Source organism: Pseudopodoces humilis, chromosome 2, assembly GCF_049639895.1.
Source record: "Pseudopodoces humilis isolate 2021_Gansu_Grassland_sample_001 chromosome 2, ASM4963989v1, whole genome shotgun sequence".
Lineage (NCBI taxonomy): Eukaryota > Metazoa > Chordata > Aves > Passeriformes > Paridae > Pseudopodoces > Pseudopodoces humilis.
Window position 1 is genome coordinate 60,719,242 of NC_142201.1, and position 23,298 is coordinate 60,742,539.

Sequence of the window (23,298 nt, forward strand, 5' to 3'; positions counted from 1 at the left end):
AGCCAAATCTTGGTCCATTGGCCAACACTGTACCAACATATCTTTAGATCTTTCTGCCGTTTTTGATTGCTATTGTTATTTCACACAGGCTCCTCATGGTGTGGGAGCACCCTGGTGTTTTCTGACCTTAGGCTAAACTTCCTTATGACTGCTTTAACTTCTTGTCTGGTTTTGTGTGACACAAAATGCTTAGGAGCTCTGGCAACCAAATCTGTCATGCCAACGCTTCTGCAGCTTGCTCTCAATTCACCTGATGTCTTGTGGTCCTCCCCAGCACTGAGGTGAAGCTCTGATAAATCAGATGTGATGGGTTCAGCCTCAGTGACCAGGTTTGGGAGCCTCTTTTTGTACAAAGTGCACTTGTGGAAATGTGGCAGCCCACTGCTTCCAGATAAATGCAGATAAATAAAGAAAGGCTAGAGCAGGTTGCCCTCCCCTGCCTTAGGATGTGATGAAGGACGCGGCATTAACAAGTCTGCTCACCACCACGATAACATTTCTGAGCACGGAGCCAGCACTGGCACCCTCAATGTCTCCTTTCCCTACCCCCTTGGAGACAAATTGACCCTGCCTAAGTAAGAAAGGACTTTCCTAATCACATTAGGATCAGTTTAGATGGCAGAGAGGGTAACAAAATTAGAGCTTTTAAACCATTATCTCTTCTTAATGAACATCTGCGTTGATATAAGCCCGCGGAGAGTTAAGGAAAGCTGAGCTATGTCTGATCTCATTACAGCTTTGAAAAACAAAATATGTGATGGAGACCTGGTACATGGCCGTAAGAAAACCATCAGTCTTTTTATAAGTGGCAAGAAAGGGCTCTGCTGAAGCACAGAGTGGCTATATTCTGATTCTTGATTTAAAAAATAAAATGATCTTTGATACTGTAAGTCTTTTCCTAGGTCCCATACGCAAACTAACATAATACCTAGTCGAGTAATGTGTCTACAATTTCATATTATATGTGTCATGCCACAGTGTTTTAATCCTGTTGTCTGCATCTTGTTTGATGCAGTAATTGTTGTTGTATTTTACATAATCAGAATTAATATGTTGTATGGAGATGCCAGGGAGCGTGTCTGGTCTGCTTGCAACTACAGCAATAACTGAAGCGATATTGTTATTGTACTCAGAGGGAAACATGAACTCTCCGGAAAAACTGGACTGGATGAAACAGTGAGTAGGACTGGATTTTGGCTAATGTCACATAGACACCTGTGTGGTGGGTCATACAGTGGTCAGGAGTTTTACTGTCCAACATATTTTTCGTAAGAAGAGTAGATGGGAACTGCTCACATATTTGTTAGAATCACAGGTTGTTTAAATTGGAAAAGGCTTTTAAGATCAAGTCCAACCAGCACTGCCAAGACCACCACGAAAGCAGGTCTGTAAACACTACATCTGCATCTCTTTCAAATACCTCCAGAGATGCTGACCCAACCACTTCCCTTGGCAGCCTGTTCTGATGCTTGACCTTACCTTTTTTAGGGCAGAAATTCTTCCTGCTAACCAATCTAAACCTCATCTGACACAACTTGAAGCCATTTCTTCTTATTCTGTCTCATGTTACCTGGGAGAAGAGACTGACCCCCACTTGGCTCCACCCTCCTTTCAGGCAGCTGCAGACAGAGGTAAGGTCTCTCCTGAGCCTCCTTTTCTCCAGGCTGAACACCCCCAGCTCCCTCAGACACTGCTCATAAGCCTTGTGCTCCAGACCCCTCCCCAGCTCCACTGTCCTTTTCTGGACACACTCCAGCCCCTCAATGTCTTTCTTATGCTGAGGGGCCCAGAACTGAACACAAGATTTGAGGTGCAGGTCCACCAGTGCTGAGTACAGGGGTATGATCATGGCTTAACATAAATTAGAAAGAAAATAGGACTTCCTGTTGTCTTATCAAAGTATAATTTACTGTTAAGAACCACTGTCCTTTTATGCATCTATGTACATATGAAAATAAAACTCCTGATCATCTGCACACCTGAACAATTAGCTCACTGCCTGGTTCTCTTTGCACTGCCCTAGCTACATCCCTCCAAGATGAAAATGTTGTGGCAAGAGCTACCCTAACTAGCTGAAGAAGTCATTTGTGTTTACCTTCAGGAAAGAGGTTGCTTCCCATCCCTCTCTTATTTATACATAACCCACCAGTCTTAGATGTTGATACTGTGCAAACATCAATTCTGCAACACATTTATGTTGGTGTGTGTAAGGGCATATGTGCTGCACGCAGACACACACACACACACACATATCTCCTCCTTTCCTCCAATCTGCCAGAAACCTAAGTCTAATTTTGAAATGTCACACCTCACATATAATCCTCCAAGAGTTTGTAATGTAGATCCCTTCAGCAATCTGGTTCACAGCACATCCCTAAAGCCAGTAATACTGGTAACAGACTGAGGTGGGAGAGCAAATTCTTTTTAAGCCAGCTTCACCACTGGAGTCTTTTACAAAACTACTGTCTCCATGTACAGACATTTAATTGCCACCTAGTTTTGGCCTCATTAAATTTCAGATAATTAATCCCCAAGTACTAGATATTCACTCTGCCCCAAGACATTTCGACAGGTTTTCTTAGCAGTGGCCCTGAAATTATTATTTCCTGCTCTCAGTGCTGAACATGCTGTCTCAAGCAGTTTGATGCATGTCCATTAACAGCACACCACTTGGCTATACTAAGAGCAAGAAAAAGACAGGAGAAAAGTACAAGCCTTGCACTATCATCAACTTTTCTGTGAATTCGGGTGATGAGAAAAATGCAGATTTGTCTACTTGCAGGGCAATGACCCTGTTGCTCTCCAGGGAGCTCAGTTTGCAGAATGGCCAAAGAGCCAGGCTGAGCTCCAGAGCTGCTGCCGTGCACCTCTCATGCCTTGGGATTGTTACCTGCCCATCCGTAGGGGAGAGAACAAAACCCAGCCCCTACATTTTGGCATTGAAACCATCTCCCACTTGGACTGTTCGTTCTCCAGTTCTGATTCAAAGGTGGAGAAAACCTCTAGGAAATGAGCACAGTGTTCTTCCAGTTGTTCAAAAGGAACATTAAACTTAGCTGCAATTTAATCCTAAATAAATTCCACCACAAACTTAATTTAACCAAAACTCCTCTCTTCCTCTTAAATAATCAGCAGAAGGCATTTGCTGTAGGTCTCCCCTGCATGACCAGCAGCAGCAGAGGCACAGCTGGAAGGCAGCATCCCACAGGCACTACCCAAGCACCGCCCTTGGGGACAAACAGAGGCATCCTGCATGAAATTTGCACTTTTGCCCTCAGGCATTCAACAGTGCCTTCATTTTTTTCTGTTTTGTATAACAAGTTGAGTACAATCTTGAGATGATGCAGCACAGACTTGAAAGTAACTTTCTTAATTTATTTTCTAGATTGTTTGGGCTGACAGAAGCTGGGATGTTCTCACAAAGCCCATGGACTTGGGTTAGATAAGGAACAGTGTTTGTCCTTCAAAGGACACCTTTTCCTCACTATAAATGGTATCAGCTTACGTTTACTTCTCTCTTTTTTTTTTTTTTTTTTTTTTTTAGCACTGTATTACTGTTTGTTGTATGAACAGGTGCCTGGGCTAATTATCTCCAAAACCAGAATAATTAATGGCTTTCTGTAACTCCAACATCAAATGTATTTTGATCAGCTTCAAAAGAACCCCCTTCTTTCAGCTAATGGGAAGTGTGAACCTCTAAGTGCTGAGCCCGTGAGACTTTCTCTGACTTCAGAAGAGGTTTCATCTCTCATTCCACAAAATTACTGAGAACATCTTAATGAAAAGAGACTGGAGTTTTCTCTTTTCTGTGCTGCAGATCTCTCTTTAACCTCAGAAAGGCCTTGGCTTTTCCAGCTCTAAAATGCAGGTGGCAATATTTATAAGCCAACTGGGAGTTTCTACTTGAGGGACATTTTATGGAAGCCTAGCTATTTGCCAAAGACAAGCATGATATTTTCCAGCTCAATGAGCCACAGACACTATACTGCATGTTAAAAAAAAAAAAAAGGTACAAGAATATCTAGTACCAGTCCCCTGAAACAGGAACTTCAGTACTTAATTAGAACAGAAGTAGCATTAAGGCATTTTAATTCTGGTAAGGCTGGGCAAAGGGAGCAGAAAGCCCACAGCTAATCCCCATGCCATAGGGTGACCAGGACTGCCTCAGGAACCTGCAGGAGTAGATGCTCTGCAGGGAGGGTTCTCTGTGTCCTCTCCTGGATGGGGAAGCCAGCTGGATGGGTCAGGAGGTGACTGGGGGAAAAGTAAAGGAGCAATCCAGCCAAATGGGACAAGGGCAGGATGCTGCAGCTACCTGTGGGAGAGCAGTGGGGAGAGCTGGGACTCTGCTGGGGTAAGTGGTGTGTGCAGACATTGCTGGTTTTACAGAGTGCTGGAGCATCAGTCAGGAGGTTTGCAAGCTGGGGTGACTTTCACAAAGCCTCAGAGGGCAGAAAGTGCTGATCCAGCAGTCAAGATGAGCTGTAACTGCACCTGTAAAAGCTGGTAGGGAGAAGAGCACAGGGAAAAGGGGCTGTGGAGGGAGCAGGCTGATGTAGTAAACATCGAGGGGAATGTAAGGTACTGCAAAGCTATACTAAATTGATACAAACTTTTGCTGTTATTTTGTTAACATTCAGGAAGAACACTGAACAATGCCTTCCCAGCTTTGCCAAAGCCTTCCAATGTAATCAAATGTAGCCTTTTTTTTTTCTGCTGACAGTACCATTTCTAAAAATATCATATTTTGCCCATAGACCTGTGATCTCTATTGACTAAAGTAATTGTGTCCAAACCAGAGGACTTTCTAAAAGATGTCTGGGAGCTGAAGTTGTGGCCTTGAGCTCCTGAGGAAAGATACTGGGTTTGGATTTGTGCAGCTAGTCTGGTTAGGTTGCCATAAGAGCCTCTTCTAGCTTTAAAGGATGTGAATTTATGTCTGGGAGGCATGAATATTTCACTGTGCCCTCACCAAAGCTTCACCCTCTGTTATGTCAGTGAAGTTTCAAATAAGAGCAGAAATGGTAGAGCCATTTAACTTGTGCAATTTCCACCTCATCTCGGGAGTTATAGCAGAAGGAACACTAGAAGGAGCACACTGTTGCTAGGTCCCGATGGGTGCAAATTCCCTTTCTAATTAATATTTGTTAGTGTGTATGTGTCACTTAACCCAGGTCTGAAACACAGAAATGTGCTGTTCATGGCAACCATCTCTTCTCATCAGATCATGACAGGCCAGCAGCTTTAGGGAAGTTTTTGGTACCTGCTCTGTCTAGAGAAGAGTTGATTTATGGTTTGCTTAATGAATGTCCTTCTATTACATATTGATTTTCTGCATGTTTAATAGTTTAACTTTGAAATGGTGTGAAGGCTATAACTACATTAAGCCCATACAAACAGCAAAATGCCCTGACATAATAAAGCAAAAAATTGTTGCTGACCTGCAGCTGGTGCATTCTCCCTCTGAGAGTCAGCCTAAGCATCATAGCCAACATGTTCTCTCAAATAATATTTCTCACAGGTGTGCTCATAAGTGAGTTAATTAAATACCAAATTGGTTATTGTGAGTGCATTTTCTGGGCATGAAAAAATAATGCATCTCTGACATTTCCCTCTGTAAATATGTTTTAAATCATTTGTTGGTAGTTAATTACCATACTGCAAAAGGCAAGTAGATATATTTAGGCAAATAGATATATTTTGGATGCTATAAGGCAGCTGCTTTATGGTAATTAAATAACACCAATAGATTATGCTTAGATAAAAATTGTGGAAAATCAGGAGCATCACATAAAGGTATGGCATTTATTGGCTCCCTGGACATAGCTCCTGGACTAGTGTAGGCACAGAAGAGACACCCACATTAGTGACGAGGGCAGCACAGAGCAGGAAGGCGGGAGCTGATTGCAGGAAGCTGTTTTATTCTGGACATGACCTGTCCACACTCCCTGTTCCCTGGCCCTGAGGTCTGGGGTGGTTGCCAATACTGCAGAACACCACAGGTCCCTGACCACCATGGGTAGCACCCACGTGTGAGCCACAGACCACAGATGCAGGCTTGAGATATCAGGGGGCCCTGCACCCCTGCTGGTTTTGTCCAGAGAAGGATTTACCCCTTGAGTGCATGAATTTATTTCCTTCTTCACCTTAGGGACAGCATTTGAGGGGTAAAGGCATCAAAACAAAAGGCTTCCTGCTCTTGCCCCTCTCTTTGCTTTACAGCTAGGGCAACCACCTCCTGTTTGGAGATTTGGCCGTGACACTGTGTTGCATCCCAGCTGGCCTTAGCCTTATCCTGCACACTGAAAGTGAAGATAATGCATGAAAAAAATATCATATGGAACTATGACAGCTTTGCTATTCATTTGCTGTGGTGGCAGGTATCAGGAAAATTAAATTCCCTGGCAAGAAGAAGGAAGATTTTTCCTTTGACTGTGGAGTACATGTCCATCTTCTATTTCCTGGAATGCCCCTCTATTCTCATTTGACCCTGTCCTAAGGCAGTGCACAGTACACCCTTGACATTTCTGCCTGTTAAGAACTTCTTGAAGATCACTGAGGTGACAAGCTTTTTTTTTTTAATTTGCCATTTGATATTTGGACATATTGTATGAGAATTAACTCCCCATAATTAAAGCCCAGAGACTGGATGGCTGCACTGCTGACACAGACTTCCTCTTCAGGTTTGACAGCTCATGATGCTTAGGACTGAATGAGACACAGTCTTATCACTGTTGTGCACGGGAAACCACCAGGAAAACCCAACGTGATGAAGTCCATTTTTGTTTATTGGTGAAGATAAGGCTGGTGAATTCTTCCACACATCTATTTTTTTATCAAGTCATTGCTGTGGTGAAGCCTAGAAGATTTTTGATTGACCTCCCCAGGCCAGGGAAAAACACAGAGGTTGTTGCACTGACACACACATTTCCAAAGCACTACCTTCAGCTTTGATCAAGGTGGCTGAATTTTACTCTAGTTGTGAGCTGAAAAAAAAGGTGCCAACTTTGCTGTCTCTGTTAGGGAAAAATTCCAGATGTTGGCAGAGATCTGGCCCCAAACCTCAACGCACGATGACAAGGGAGGTTAGGGGGCTGTACATGCCTTGTGGCATCTACTTCAAACCCTCATTTTCTGACCACCTCTGCCTCCTCCTGCAGTGCCAGGCTGAGGGGGCATCCTCTTCCTCCCTCCTGAAGCCGGGCAGCGATGGCACACTGCGCAACGCTGAGGCGGCATGATTGCTCCTTTCCTTCTCAGTGGTGGCTGCATATCAACCGTGGATTAATCAGCCCTCTAAGTATTACTTAATGCTCCTAAAATGCTTTATATTTTCTACTTACATTGTAATCATCATTAAGGGATTAAGGTAAAAAGAAAAATTATAAACTTAGATGTCTACAGTTAAGCTCCAGCATCCTCATTTTGTTTGCTACCTGTTTACAGTGGTAAGATCAGTCGAGCATATCCTTTGTACTTACTGACACCAAAAAGATTGGCAACTTCACAGTATTTATGGCAACAGCATAATTTTTTGCAGATGGGCCCTTTGCACTCACACAGAAAGTGAACCTACACCACCTGATTTAACTGCTTTGGCCTCCACCCCAAACCCCTTAACTGATGTCAGGGAATATTGTCCCTCACTAATTTACAGAGAGACAAACCAAAGACACAGATTCCTGCAGAGCATCCCAGCTAGATGATGGCTCCTGCAGCTCCAGCAGCACCATGGAGTGCTGTAGCACATGGATAGACCCATGGCCTGATAGGTAAGGTTTGGAAGGCAGATAGACCACAAGGCCTTGGCAGGATGCTGTGTTGAAGAGATCCTGTCTCCTGCAGGGCTTATTATTTCAGGCACAGCACCCACCTGATGCATTTATTTATCCCCTAGGCTCAGTCTGGCTTGTATCCAGCCTCTGCTACATCTCTGCTCCATCTGTTCTTGCACCCCAACTCCAAGACCTAGAGGTCCAGGAGACAGGCAGCCTGCCAGGGCTGTTGGTATGCCTAACGGCTCTGTTTGCACATGGAGGGGAAAGGCAGCTTTGGGTACAGAGGAAAGCACACCAAACTCTCTGTCACTGTTCCCAGTAACCTGGGCTCAGAGCCCAGACTGGGTCAGTCATCCCTGAGGGATCTTGAGGGAGCTCAGGCTGATTTTGCCCATGAACTCAGGAAGAGATGGGTGGGTCACGGGGAAATCTTGGTGATGCCCACCAAGATGTAGGGTTGTTCCCCACCAGGGAAACAAGTTACCCACAAAAACCAGACCCAAGTTGTAGGACTTCTTGGTGGCAGAGGGGTAGATTTTTGCTCAACTTCTAACATTCAGCTATTTGCAAGTACCAGGTAGCACAGGTCTTCCTGGAACACCTGAGCTGCCATTATGGGTCATCCAGGGCTGAAGGAGGCTGCAACCCACTGTGTGACTTGTCTGTAGAGAGCTTCAAGGTCCTTTTCCACAAAAAATAACTCAGAAGCTACTTGGTCTGCAAGTTTCTTCTAAAAGGCAAGAAGCAAAAGTTACTATTACATAAAATGCTGAAAGGCTGCTTTTGGCAGATTTTCCCTATGAGTGAGTAATGAAAAGATTTTCCCTTTCCCAACATCTGCTTCATCAGACTGAGTTCTCTTGCTACCGGCTGTTCATTGGCCACTGGCAAATTGAAGTTGCTTTAGTTAAAGCAACAAATAAGGAAAATATCCAGACACAGCCTGGATTTATCTGTGAGCTGGGATGGTCTTTTCTAATCACTGGTTTATTATTAAAAAATCATTAAAAGCTTAAAAATTATTAAGAGATACCTCACCAGTAAGCTCATGTTTAGCTGCAAGTATAAATTATCTCCAGTAGCCTTGCGAAGCTTCTGGCTGCTTTCAGATCTGTTTTCTGATAGTGCCTTCATCTTTTACCAACAGCCTGAAACAAAATTCAGTCTTTATAATCAGTTATTTACAAATCAGTGGTTATGTTTGTGCAACCATTCACGACCTTAATGTTTTTGAGTCTCTTTTTTGAAATACTTTCTATGGCAGAAGAAACTCAGTAAAAATTTCGTTTTCCTTCAAAGCTGTATCATTTCCCATGTGATTTAGACCCTTGAGATTCCAGGCAGGAACAGTAATTGGACAAAGGGTTCCAGTTTGGCTGTATGGGAGGAGCCAGAATAAGCGATAGTGAATTACTGCAAGCATTTGCATTTGTTTTCCTGACACAGTTTAAATCTTGACCTGGGCATACCCATGAATTGTCTGCAGGTAGACACGTACCTATTTGTAAGGAATGTGCTCCTGCTGCATTGCTGCTTTCTTTGAGTTTGCACTCTGCTGAGGCTGGAGTGTGGCTGTGAAAAATTTGTATTTTCAGCCACTCCTTGAAGAACAAATAATGAAAAGTTTAGGCCAGAGTTGATGTCTTGAGGGAAATATTTATATGGGAAACTGCTTGGCTCAACAGGTGTAAAGACATCGCCAAAAAGCATTTGCCAGAATGATGACAGAGGGGAAACTGAATGAGGCAGACAATACCCTGACCACATCACAACTATTTTCTAGGAATGTGAGGAGAGAAAATAAGATGTGAACATATCTTTCAAGTCAACAAACCTGATACAAAACATTTTTGAAGGAACAGTGTCTTGGGTTCCTGTCAGATACCTTCTGGTGAAGCTTGCTATGGTGGCCTAGGACATTCCTGATTCCAGGACCAACACAGCCAGTGCCAAGGCAGCAAAGGAGAACATGTACCTGCATTTCAGCTGTCTCTCTACTCTGACATATAAATTCAAACTATTTTAATAAACCCACAAAAGCCTGTGAAATGGGTTGGGGGTGGCCTGAGGCCCAAGCTTTGCTTCCCACTCTGCTGCCACTGCACCAGGGCTACGACAGCTTTTAAGGAACCAACAAAGTCCTGGGGAATGACAATATCTTCCTCCAACAAAGCCCCCCCAACAAAACACAGGCCACCCACAGACTTCCATACTGAAAAGCATGAGCTAGCCTAAAAAGACTGGGAAAGTCAGCATTTCCTTACCTCTAGTGACGCTATCTCATCCTAACTCACCAAAATCTGCGCTATACCTCTGGCTTTCAGTGATCTAAGACAAACAGAAACAGACTCCATTGAGCCTGTGCGCAGAACCCAGGCAGGGAGCAGAGACAGCACTACCTAAGTAACCTCTCTGCTTTGTGCCTCTTTGCACAGTGAATTAACACAGCTTGCACAGCCAAAAGCAGGTCTGAAGCATCAGGGATTCTGCCATAGGGGGAAAGTAATCATGAAGCAGTTAATTGAATAAACCCAGGAATTTTTTTTCCTGCTGGAAGCCATTCCATAAGGAGAATGAGAGGAAGATTTGTCCAAGTGGATTATCTTTTCATGTAACTTGCTCTATATTATTTTCTCCACTCAGCACTCTTTAGGAACATGTTTACACTTGTGCCATCGTCCAAAGTCTCTTCTGGTAGATTTTGAACAATCTGTCTTCTCATTGTCAGAATTTATTTAGTATTGCTTGCAATTACAAATAAGAGTGTTTGTCCCAAAGCATATTTTGGAGTATGTCTTTTGCTATCCCTCATTTGCCACAGTGACCTCCTTTCCCGTCCAGACTGATTTAATTAGCTGGGGATATCTCTGGGCTTTGGACAGCCATGAGGATTTGCATTTCTGATGAGTTTGAATTACCAGATACTTGTATAACTGGCATAGCTCCATAGTTTTTCACTGGTCAATCTCCAGGGCTGAACTTGGATTCCCAAGTGCATCTCACATGACTTTCTGCTTGCCTTCATTCTTTTCAGATACGTTTTTCTGATACAATTTTGGCTTGGTCATTGCTGAGGCAAACGTTCAAAGATTGCTCTCGCCACCCTTACACTGCTGCACCTCCCTGTTCACACCAAGTTCTGTTCTTATAAAGTATTGCAGGGTCTGAAAAATTCAGGTGGGAAAGGAGTTCTGGGCAGTTCTGGATGTGACCTCAGAAGTTGCACTGCAGCTGGTTTACAGTCCTGCTAACACAGCTCAGGATGAGGCTGGTCTTTGCCCCAAGGGTACATTGCTGGTTCATGCTCAGCTTATCTACCAGGCAGGTGCCCTTTGTCCCTCTGCCAAAGGTAGTAAAATCCATGCTTTGTTCACTCACTTTGCCTGAAATTCTGTCGTCAACTAGTTCAAAAAGTAATTCCCTACCTTTTTCCTGGTGATGAGTTCCTTCCAGTAGAAATAAATTGAAAGTTCTCAGCATGCAGTTATATTTCTTTTTGCTATATCTGAAATGTTCCCTGAAAGCTTACTTTTTTGGAGTGGAAAGAAAATTGTCTTACCTGATCCTGTGTTAAACAGCAAACATAGTATTTGCTGTTACTGTGCCCAAACTTTTGGATTTGTCTTAAGGAGACAGCTATCCTGCTTGGTTTTTTGGGTTTTTTTTGCATGAGTCAAAGGAATTGTAGGGTATCAGTGGGATCCATTTAATTTAACATCAGCTGGACACGACAAAAATGACTAAAAATTACCTATCCATCCCAAGTAAGTCTTAGAGCTTCCTTGAATGTTGATGGCAAGAAAAACAGTCTTTCTTTGAGGACGAGGAATCTCGCTGATCCTAGACTCCTAAGGATGCTGCACCACAAAGAGAACCTCAGCTCTCAGGCAGAAAAAGCAGGGAACTCACAGTACTGCCCTCCATTGACAAGCAAAGCTGATCTTCCTGGACTCCCCTGGCCTGTGGTGTACTTTTTCACACAGGGGAGTCCAACCAGCACAGATAGCACATCTCTGTGTGCAACCAGGTGTTCTCAGCTGAGCATTGCAATGCAGCACTCTGACATCCCTACTGAGGAGGAGGAGGATGTCTTCAGCCTGCCTTGAACCCTTCAAAAGGGGTGGGAAAGTTTGCTGAACTCCAGCAGGTTTTTCATATGGTCCTTTGCTGGATTGAGTTTGATAATTTCCAGAATAAGTATGTCTGAGTAAGTGTCTGATCCTGCAAAACATCCATATTTTTCCATCTGTCCCCCTGAGTGCTCCTGCTGAGGCTGGGGTACTGCCATGATCACCCCACTTCCTACCATCCTGCTGTTCCCATTTCAGCCTCTCATTTTCACAAAGGCTGAAGGTGACTGTAACCATCCCCTTACCCCAGCTGCCCTATGTAATCCCTGTGTGGTGGTCATTTACTCCATTTTTACGCTTATTACTTTGCTTATTTTCCACATGGTGGTTCCCAGGAGTGGAAGAACATTTTCATCGTCTGCTGATGTGTTTTTCTGCTCTGTAGCATCCACCTCCTTGCTCATCTATAGCATTTGTGTTCTGCACAAGGAGATGCTACCAATTTAACATTTTCCTGTCTTATTTATGCTCCATTTCTCTGTTTCTCTTTATGTTTCAGCTGGCATTTGATGTGAAAGAGTGTATGGTCTTGTGTTTAAAATATTCACAAGGACCTGTGTCTCTTCTCAGCTATGCATTTACTGGGAGCTGATGGGCACTTCATCAGCTACTCTGAACCCTAATATTTCCATGTGTGAAATACTAAAGCTGTTTGAAATGATTTATTTTTTACTGGGGAGGCAAATCTGAAAGTGAAAAAGGGTTTCAGTTTGGATCAGTTCAGAATGAAACTGCTCTGGAAGAAAAGACTGGAACTGAAAGCAGTGCATCTGGTATGGAAATAGGTGATTAATTTCTTCCCAAAATTGTTTCAAACATTTCTGTCTTTTAAAAAAAGGATGCCAAAATAAACATACAAAGTACTCAAAGGTCTCTGCTGTTCTCCTCCAGTGACGCTTTCATGGTATTGCTGAGACAAGAGGGGAGAGCTAAAGATAAACCCATTAATGTTATATAAGATGCTCAGAAATGCCTCTAAATTAATAAAAGTACTTTGAGTTGTACACTTCATATGTTTCAGGAAATTTATTAGCAGTGCCAAGATGCTCTTCCCTCTTTGGAGAATGCTGTGGAAGAGCTGAGCAGGAGCACTGCAGGTGGTTATTAGCAGCAGGTCACCCAGAGCAATTTTCAGGAAGTCTCCATGCTCAAGTGAAATTTTCCATTCAGCACAGCCCACAATAATCCCAATGGATAAGAGCTTTGTGTGAGGTTCTGAAAAACAGCTGAGCCCCTGCCCTGCCCAGCTGCTTGCCCTTGCAGTGTGGAAGCAGAAGGGACGTGTGTCTACTTTGGCAGTGCTCACATGAAACCGCCAGCTTAAACCCTGCTGAAAGTGGATTTGCTTTGCCACACCAAAGCAGAGGGCTGATATTCTCTTTTGGGAGCTGGTGGGATCATGTCCATGCCTCACTGTGCTGGGTGGACAACAAGAGCTGTGGCTCCTTCAGTTGGAATGCTTGCTCATGCTCCAGACCAGCGCAGGACGGCAATTAAATTTTTCAGGCATGTAAAGCCCTTGGCTTCCTTGCCAGCTGCATCCACGGCTGCTCACATAACATTTCACCACCTCTGGAAGATCTCCTGGTCTTGCCTGTGATCATGTTGAAGTGAAACTTCATCTGTCAATAGCCAAATTGGTAGCATCAAGGATTGAATTATTGTGCTTTCTTCTGAAACAGCTTGGAGGAAAAAAACACATCCAAAGTTGCGGTGAAGTTAGAGATGTTTTCCTTTCAGCAGGAGCAAGAAAAGCCCCAGAATAAGTTTTTGAACAACAGATGGGGCGAATCTTTTGCTTTAAGACTTTGGTACAGCAGGGAATGGGAAGCACGAAAAAGAGCAAGAGCAGAGAAGAAAAGATACATAACAAAAAGAGGCAAGCTAAGGAAAAAGAGAAAAATAATGTATTCTGATAAGGTGTTTAATGACTTAACATCCGTGCTTTTTCTCCCAAATACACCAGATGCATACAGAGGAGGGCTGGGAAGTTGCTGTCATGTTCAGCTAGACCCAAGCAGCTCCCCCTAGCTCCATCAGAAGTTGAAATGGCTCAGTGCTGCTCAGTTCTCCTGCAAAAATCACAGCAAAAGCAGGCCAAGTGTACTGTCTAAACCTTGTTCAGCTCTCCAAAGGAATTCCCTCCTTTTTTGGTGGCTCATGTGCTGCCCGACACCTGTTGCCGCTGAAGATGAATAGATCACACGGACACAGGTCGAGGTGTGGTGAAAAGAAGAGAAAGTTTATTTTTCCTCCCAGGATTTATAGGCTTCTGACCACGGCCAGGGATTGGATGGTCAGGATAACACTTTCTCACTGCACTGGCCATGAGAAATGCCCATCACAAGACGTGTAACAGAAAGAATGTACACATATCTATGTTTATAGTTACTGTCCTGGGAAAGTCCTTAGAAAACCATGTTAGCAAGCTCAGAAGCTGAGTTTTCAGGGTGACAGACACCCACCTCCAGGGGCTCTGTACCACTCTGTGCCATGCCATGTGTGCCAATGCCACAGGAGGTGCCAAGGGCAGCCCATCATGGCCATTGCTCCCATGGTCACCATGCCAGAGGAGCAGCAGGCCTCGACACCCAGCCCCACGCCTCCAGGAGAGTATGGCTGTGTCCTCTCCTGCTCCTCACTTCCTCACTCAGTTCCCAGTAAAGCTGCATAAAGACTGTCTTCCCCCCACTGCCACCCTGTGAAATTATTGCAGGACTCAGTTTTTCTCTCAGTTGAGGGATGCCAATTTCCTGTTGAGAGGGGAAGACTTTGGGGATGCCAAAAGAGACATGAAGTCTCAACTCTGAGCCAGGCAGAACAAGAATTATGGGCTTTTAAACAGCATAGGAAGCACCAAAGTCCCAGGAAGGCAGGGCACAGACACAGCAGCTCCTCTCCCTCATTTTACCAGAGCTCTTGGGATCTTATGTGTTACCTTTAAACTCAATTTCTTGCATTATTTAAGAACCTCAGATTGTTTCTGAGAAAAAAATGTCGCTTTTAAATGTCACCCAGCTATGTATGCTGGGAGTTCTTTGCTACCTGGTGAGAATCTTAATGGTTAAACAAAAAAATTATACTCTCTGTAAATTCTGACTTTGAGGCAAAATTCATGGTGTCTGGGAACCTGACTGAGGACATTTTAGCACCTGGGACTTGCAGGACCATATTCAGTGTGACTGTTTTCCTGGGAAGCAGATTGAGACCTTGCCACTGATTCCATGTAATCAAGCCTTGTATTAAAACACTGCTTTTTCCTTAGCACCCTCTGTGTTAGTCACAACAATTCCTTTGGGACAGTATTTCTCCCAAGAGAGTTACCTGGGCTATTACATCTAACCCAAAGGGCTGCACTGAGAAATTCCTGATATACTGAGCCATATCAGAGTGGGTGGATTAAAAAGTAATATGTGGCAGTGTCTGGAGGCTACACCTCATGCTGCTGTCAAACACCTTGTCAAGGGGAGAGAGGTTTCTCTAATTTTAAAATAACAGCACTGTCTTCCATTGATAACATCTGACTTCAAATGTCCCACAACCAGGTCAGATTTAATATCGAATCAGAGAATCCTAGAATAGTTTGAGTTGGGAGGGACCTTTAAAAGGCTATCTACTTCAGCCCCACCACAATGAGTAGGGACATCTTCAGTGAGATCAGGCTGCTCAGAGCCCTGTCCAGCCTGACCTTGGAAGTTTCCAGCTACAGGGAGTCAACCACCTCTCTGGGAACATTGCCAGTGCGTCACCACCCTTATCATAAAAAAAAGTTCTTTGTTATATCTAATCTAAATCGATCCTCCTTCAGTTTTAAACCATTACCCCTTGTGCTATTGCCTCAAATTCAAAATCAAATGTGGCAGGGAGAGGACTCAGTGCTTGCCTTCTCTATCCCACCTCCAGAGCTGTAACATAACACACAGGACCAGCTAACAAGGGTAATTAACTTTCCACAGTGGGCTGGGGCTGGCAGGTGAGGGGAAGGAAGCCCGAGCCTATTAACACAGAAACTTCTGAGGTGGGGGCTCTTTCCCTCCCTGTCCCAAGGAGACACCGTGGTTGTGAGACCATGCAGAAGCTCGGAGCTGTCCTGCTTTGCAGTGCGCTTGCAGGGGAGCCCTTGCTGCCCTTCGCTGTATTCCATGGTCGTGCAGGTGGAATGCATCTGCAGGCTTAAGGTTAATGGATTGCTGGAGAGGGGTTCCTGGGGCCAGGGAGCAGCAGCGAATGGAGAACTCTCAGGGAGAGCTGCCTGAGTGTGCTGTGCCTCCGTTCTGCAGGGCACCCTCCAAGTCACATCTCAGGACAGACCGAGGCTCCTGGGGTGCTCAGGGTATCCCTTCAAACAGGGCTGAAGGAGGAGTGACAAAGCCCTGCCTGCTGCTACCCACATTCCCACGAAAGGATTTGAAATCTGAGGTGCCCAGTGCTCACACAGCCCTAGCCCATAGCTGGGGTGGGAAACAGGCACCTTGCCAGGAGCCCAGGTTTGCAGGTAGCAGAGTGTTTTACAGATCCTCTCCCTGAAGCTGTCACAATCCTGCTGGACACTGGGGCCAAATGGCACTTTGTCCCCAAATCACAGCCCTGCATGGGAGATTTGGGGTTGCCTGGCTGAGACAGTGGCTTGTGGGGATTGTTAGCAGTGGATTTCAGAGTTGCTCTCCTCCCTTGCACCAAATAGATTTCATGGGGGTGTAATGCACCCTAGCACTTTAATCCTCCTGGGGATAAAGTGGATTACAATGCTATTTGGCTGGCCACTGGGTGCAGAGCCAAACTGTTATAACAGGATTCAAATCCCTTCCCTAAGTCAGAGTAGATTTGCTTGCTGATTTAAAAACTAGCCAAAAGACAGCCTGGACCCATAAACCGTGTTATGACCCTTTCAGAATATAAGATTGAACTGTTTTATGACCTTGTTTGAATATTCCTTTTTGTAATTCATCAAGTTCCTTGAAGTACTACAGAGGTGGAGACTGGTGTTTTTTCACAAGAATATTGTAAACACACTTTTTTATTATTTAAAAGAACAGTTTTCACACTCCCCAAAGAGTTAAAAATTGTGTGTAAAAAGCTAGTAACTCCTTGAATAAGGAAGAACTGTTTTATCTGGTTTTTTACCATATGCAGCATCTCATGAAGCATCAGCACCTGTCTGTAATGCGATTGCACTGCTGTCCCCTGCCATGTGAGGATGGCTATAGGGACTGGGACTGATGCTAAGGAGCGAGGATACCCCTCCTCAACTTCACCTTCTTTCCAGTTTGCAGTTCTGGGGAGAATTGTTATCGAGAGGGGACAAATGTACAGGAATTCACTGAGCCTCACCCTCTGCAGGGTCAGAAAACCCTGCCCATTTCTTCCATGTAAGTGGGTGACCTTTAAACTTCCCCTGCATGCTGGGACCTGCAGCCAGCAGCATAAGTGTTGCTCCTTTAATCTGTATGGTTTTGGAGGGAGCAGCCACCTGGCTAGAGAGCTCTGTTGCCCAGCTGTGCCTGTCCAAGGGAAGATGTCAGGTTGACCACACACTTGAAGGAAGACAGGTTGCAAAGTAATGGATATAATATGATTGAGGACTAAGGTGACCTATAGAAGTGTGGTAAATAAGTGGTTTTCTCTGCTTGGCAAGTGAATTTTGATCCCAGCATAGCACTGTGCTGTGAGACACTGTTATGTCTGGGAAAGGTTTGTAAGAGGACGAAGAACAGAAAACAGCAAGAAGGACAAAGGCTCCAAAACAAACACCCCCTCCCATCCATACTCCTGCCAAAATGACAAAACAGAGGGGGACAGTTGCAAAATTGTCTTTCCTTCTTAGAGTCACCCATGTCAGCCTGTCGAGTGCAGGGAAAATAGCAGCAGATCAATAGAAGTGTCTCTGCTGACACTTTTACCATCTTGCCCTTTAAGAAACACAGAAATGTTCATCAGCCTTTCCAATTAATGAGCCTTTCAGTGGGTTCCTCTCTAAGTGTGTGCTTCTCTACCAACCTCTGTATCTCTCATAAAAGGAGAGGTAAGTGGCTGGCTCTGGTCATTGTCAGAGGTCCAGGGTGTGATGATAATGACAGCGTTCTGGCATAACTTTACAAGAGTGCCCCTTTGGGCTAGGCCCCTTGTCTTGGTCTGTGACAGCAGAAGCTGGTGCAAACTTCCCTGGAGAGCACCAGGTCTCCCCTGTCCTCTGCTGCTCACTGAGTGCTTTCTGTGATGCCACATCTCTGACACACACACATGTGATCACCAGGCACGAATCCTCCTGTGTGGGCTGAATCCCACTACCGTCCCTGAACACTCCCTTGGGTGGAGGAGTGAAAATGGAGGTCCTGCAGCAATTGATTTTAATGAAGTTATGTGCGTTGGCACTGATTGAAGACCTGGCCTGTGTGAAGGATGTCAATGTGCATAATCACACCGGAGTGTGATGCCTGTCATTTATCATTTGCACCAATCAGCCAGGAGTCCCCTTGCAGCAGCACTGTGGAGATACAGAGTAAAGCAATCCCTTTGCAAAGGGCTTACAATTTTGGAGTAAGCACAAACATTTAAGCCTTGAAGAAAAGGGAGAGAAATGACATTGCTCCCAGCCCTTGTTTCCTAGCAGGTTTGTATTCATCGACCACGAACCTTAATACAGTTTTCACTCCACTTGTCAATTGTTAAGATAGATTTGGGGGCTGTCAACAAAACGTTACAGTTGAAAAGACCCAGCTAGAAATAATAGACTAAGAAACATCAAAGTAGTCATAATACTGTAAACCACCACAGAGGAATATGTTTGGCCCTTTCACCTTTCATGGTCCCTTAGAGGTCTTTTGAGAGCAGCAACAGCCTCCCTGTGCATCCCTGGAGGAGAAATGGGCACCCTGAGAAGCAGGTTCACCTGGCTTGACTCTGACCCCAGGTTTTGGACAAGGTGCCTTGCTTGCCCAGCATCACCAGCAGGCTCCAGCTGGCCCTCAGGCTGCTGTGGGTGAACAACTGTTTGTGTCATGCTGGGCACAAAGGGACCTGACCCCCACCTCTCCTCTGGATGCTGCCACAAAGTAGTGATGTGTTCCTGATGCAGCTGGAGGGAAGCTGAACACCTGGGGAACACATCAGACCCAAAGCCCACCATATTTATGTGGCTGGTTGTGAGCTGGGCACCCTGGTAGCACTTGCACAGCACTTTCCATTCTACAGTCAGAGGGGTTTATCAGAGCAGAGGGTTTCTCGCAGCTTGTTCATCTGAATAGTGTCTCAACAGGCTCCTGTGGAGACACCTGTGCCATTGGGCTCCCAACGAAGCCTTATCAGGGAAGCAATTCCCACCCAGGTCAAGCTGGGGCTTCACTGACACACCAGACCCTTTCCTAGAGGGTCCTGTTTGTTTCCAAGACAGTTTTGCTTTCAATGCCTGCATTCAAGTGCTGCCAAGGCAGTATTGAGATTTTTTGTCTTTCTGCCATGCTTTTGGTCTGAGCAGAGAAGAGCTTGGCCATGGGGGATTTTAGCAAAATGAAATGCCCTATGTGTTTAACACAGCTGCAGCTCCTACCATAGCAAACGTGCAACTCAGCAGGACCTGAAATGATAAACTTGGGTCTAGTCTTAGGTAACAGTGGAGAAATAGTCACCCCCCTGTATGCTTATGGGACTTTATCAGACAGTTCCACTGGCACTGAAATTTTGTTGGGACCTGTTGTGTGTTGACAGCCTTTTTTCTGTTTACTTTTTTTTTTTTTTAATCATTAAAATTATAGATGAAAGTAGCAGGAGACAGTCACATAAAAGGGTTGAGCACAGAAGAATTCACTTACAAAAGCTCAGCTATTCCTTTTACCCATTCAGACAACCAGACCCTGTCAGATGATGACAGGGCTGTGTGTTTTTAACTTCCCTTGTGAGGAGCGCGGTGCCGGGAGAGGCGAGCCCGCACCCAAGCGGTTCATCCCCCGGGAATGCCTGCCCCAGCCGGCAGTGCTCAGAGCACAGCCCTGCGGGAAAATCCTCCCGGAGCCGGCACCCTGCTAGAAACGCTCTTCCTGCCTAAGCACAGCCTGAGACGGGAAAGGCGGCTGTGCCCTTTTTTGTGAGGTGATGCTGTTCTGAAGAGGGGTTTACTCCATCAATGGACTTCCCAGGGACCAGGAGCTCGGGAAAGATGCTTCCTGCCATCCCTCCAAGTACCTCACAGCGACCCTTGCAGAGCCAAAATTAAGTTGTCCTGAATTAAATTAATTTCTAAGCTTGCACCAGGATAGCGGAGCTACCTCGTAAGTCAGGTCAGCAAGGACTTCTCACAAAACAGAAGCCACTTCATTAAAGTTGGTCATTCACTAGTGTGATAAAGTAATTAAAGCCTCCTGATTGCTTTCTCCCCCTGCTGCTCCTTCTCTACTACAAACATGAAGGCTCTGGTATAGATGGAGCTGTTGACACTTAGTAAAAATTCAGAACTGTGCAAGTAAAAGAAATGTTTTTATGGGGACTATAAATAGTTTTGCCTTAAAGCAAACGCGTTCTCCCTCCTAAAATAGATTAACCTTGCAAACAGCTTAAGGACAGCTTCAGCGCCAGAGGAATGCCTTCAAGCGCCCCCGGGAGACAGGAGCAGCCGGCTTTCCCCCGAAAGAGCAAACGACAGCGGAGGACATCCCTCTACTGCCACCCCCTCTCTTCCTGGTCCCCACTGCCTGGCAGCATCTCTCTGTGCTGGGGTGTCAGCCTGGGAGACCACACAGCATCCTGCTACTAGAAAGGGACGTCAATTCATCCGACTAACTTCTCCAGTCATTTTTACCAAACGCTTGCAACATGCACGCTCGCTATGTGGGTGAAAAGGATGAGGAAACTTTGGGGAGGGGGAGCCGCGACTTCCCACCATCGCTCGGAGCAGTGGGTTGCTTCTCCTTTGCTCCAGAGGGAATCACGCATTCAGACAATGCAAACATCCTCCCTGCAAGGGCTGAGAGTGTTAACAGCACTCTCCCCTTGCTGCCAGAGCGTAATTTCATTCCCTGCGGAGAATCACGGGTGGCGGTGGTGGGGAAGACGAGGAGATGTTAGAAGAGAAAATATGTTTTTAACTCACCTTGAGGCTGTGTGTTGGGTTGACGACGCAGACAAGTTGCCCGGCAGCTGAGAAAACCCTCTTTGCCTTGTAGTGCTGAAACCGCAGGTGAATAAGATCTAAGACAGCCCCAAAGCACTGGGTGAAGAAAAGCATCACAACTTTTGGCGTTGCTGCTGCTGCTGCTGCTGCTCTGCTGCTGCTGCTGCTGCTGCTGCTGGCAGTGGGCAGGGGAAGCAGCCGGGGAGCTCTGGAGTCCTTGAGCCCGGGGTGGGAGTGTAGTCAGCGAGAGCTACTCTCCAGCACAGCTTAGCATGCCTTCATATTCATCATCAAAATAAGACGGGAAGAGGCTTGCAGCAGCGGGGTGGCCAATGGAAAGGACAGGAATGTTATCCTTGAGGTCCGGAGACAGCCAATAACAAATGCCTCCCCTCCAGAAACTCCCTGATGAATTGAGCCTGGTGGAGAATGTATTATTGAACATTACCATACATCAGCACATTGCATTTATCTTGTGATTACAGCCAGTCATACGTAAGGCTGTGGAGATATGCAGGCAAAATTGATTGCTTAACATCTCCATTTATTAATTGCCTTAATTTAACAAAGGAGAGCTTGGATAGCAAAACCACGTGTAAGGCGTAGGGAAGAACCCCTCCGGTGGAACTGTTAGAAAGTAGCAAAAAATAGGTTAAGCAGACTATGTTTTACTGAGGGAGAGAAATCAAATATGCAAAGAGAGTTACAGTTCCTTGCAGGGGTTAAGCAGAAGTACTTGCTACATAAATAGATTCTCGTCTGTGCATTCACAGGCTTCAATTTGGATTTTCACTGCTCTGAAGTTTTCTAAATTTTATATCCTGCTACTTCACAAGAGCCCCAGCACACAAATAACATTTTCCCCATCATTGAAAATAGGAGAGGTCAGGTCTCAGGTCTGGTGTAACTTGGAATAACTCCATTTAGAGACAGCAATGTTTTCCTGATTTACACTTGCTGGTGGATCAGGTCTGTTGGACACAAAACATGGTAATTACTGGATGCTGGAACTAGGGGAGCATAAAAAGGCACAGAGCATGCTTCTAAAAATAATGAAATACGTGATGCATGAGAGCACACACACACACAGAGAAACTTGCACTGAGGGAAAAGTGGCTTTTAAATTGACAGAATAATTAAACATGCAGAAGGCTTTTCCTTGTCATTCATCTGCATATCAGTGAGCAGGAAATTACGAATTAGCCATTAGATAGTCCTAGGCATTAAAAAGGAATTAAGGAAGTGCAACAAAGATAAACATGCTTTTAGGTATTATTACCAATGTGTATCTCCCTTGGTGGGCAGGGATCCTTCTCGAGCCATTGAGTCTCATTAAACTTGAGTCCCTGTAACCTGGTTTTCTGGGAGGTGACTGCTCTGAAGCAGCTGAGGGAATCAGAAAGCACATTCATTTCATGGGACAACCCTGTGTGATACGTTGCTCTGCTTGTTAATAAATCAAAGAGAGTTAATTTAATTAGCTCTCTGCCAGAACTTCCTATCAGGGTGCTATTTAGGCTTGCTAGCTAAGTACTCGGATGGCTTATTTAGCCTTGGTAATCCTTTTTCCCTTCAAAGCAGAACAGAGAAAAGTAGCTTTTCATTAATTTTTTTTCTTCTTTTTAAAAGTGAGCCCCATGCTGGGAGTGAGGCTGCTGCTGTGGACAGAGCAACCCCCGTACAGCAGGGGAATTAGCCTGGGACTGTATTGTCACAACTGCCTGTTCCTAAATCAATACTGCAATCCTGGCTCTGCCAGACTGCAGAGAGGCTGTGCATGGAGAAAAAAAAAAAAAAAAAAAAAAACGAAAAAAAACGAAAAAAAAAGGCCTGAGTAGATAAATAAGTGAAAATTATGAATACTGGAACAGCTGATTACACAACCCCCAAAAACACGTTAAGAATGGGAGGAATATATATCTCTCAGTTCCTAACACTGGGTTATAAATGAGAACAGGAGATAATTTTTTGCAGTGCTGAGTGACACTTTGAGAATATTTTCAGACAGACTTGAGGACAAGTGAGTGAATCGATTTGCTTAAATGTATTCTTTCTCTCTCTGTTCCCAAAGTAACTGTGAGCCTCCAGCAATTTATTATTTGTTTTTTTCCTGATTTGTAGTTAGTAGCTACACAAATCTTGATACCAGGAAATTTCAGACTGCAAGTTACCAGTGCAAGTATTCTGCCATCAAAGACATAAATGAGCTAAAGGTCCTTGCTATTTACTCTGGTTATTGCCACCTGAATCCCTGGAGATCATTTCTGTTTGACTATCAACTAAATGC

General features: G+C 44.9%; 1 protein-coding gene across 1 annotated transcript in view; it reads right to left on the minus strand.

Moving 5' to 3' along the window:
* Window positions 1-21,132, minus strand: part of SIAH3 (siah E3 ubiquitin protein ligase family member 3) — a 42,655-nt gene extending 21,523 nt beyond the window's left edge. Inside the window, exon 1 of the mRNA XM_005516375.2 lies at window positions 20,991-21,132. Within this exon, the coding sequence (XP_005516432.1) occupies window positions 20,991-21,125 (135 nt within the window). The 5' untranslated portion in view covers window positions 21,126-21,132. The remainder of the gene's footprint in view (window positions 1-20,990) is intronic.
* Between the last annotated feature and the right edge of the window lie 2,166 nt (window positions 21,133-23,298).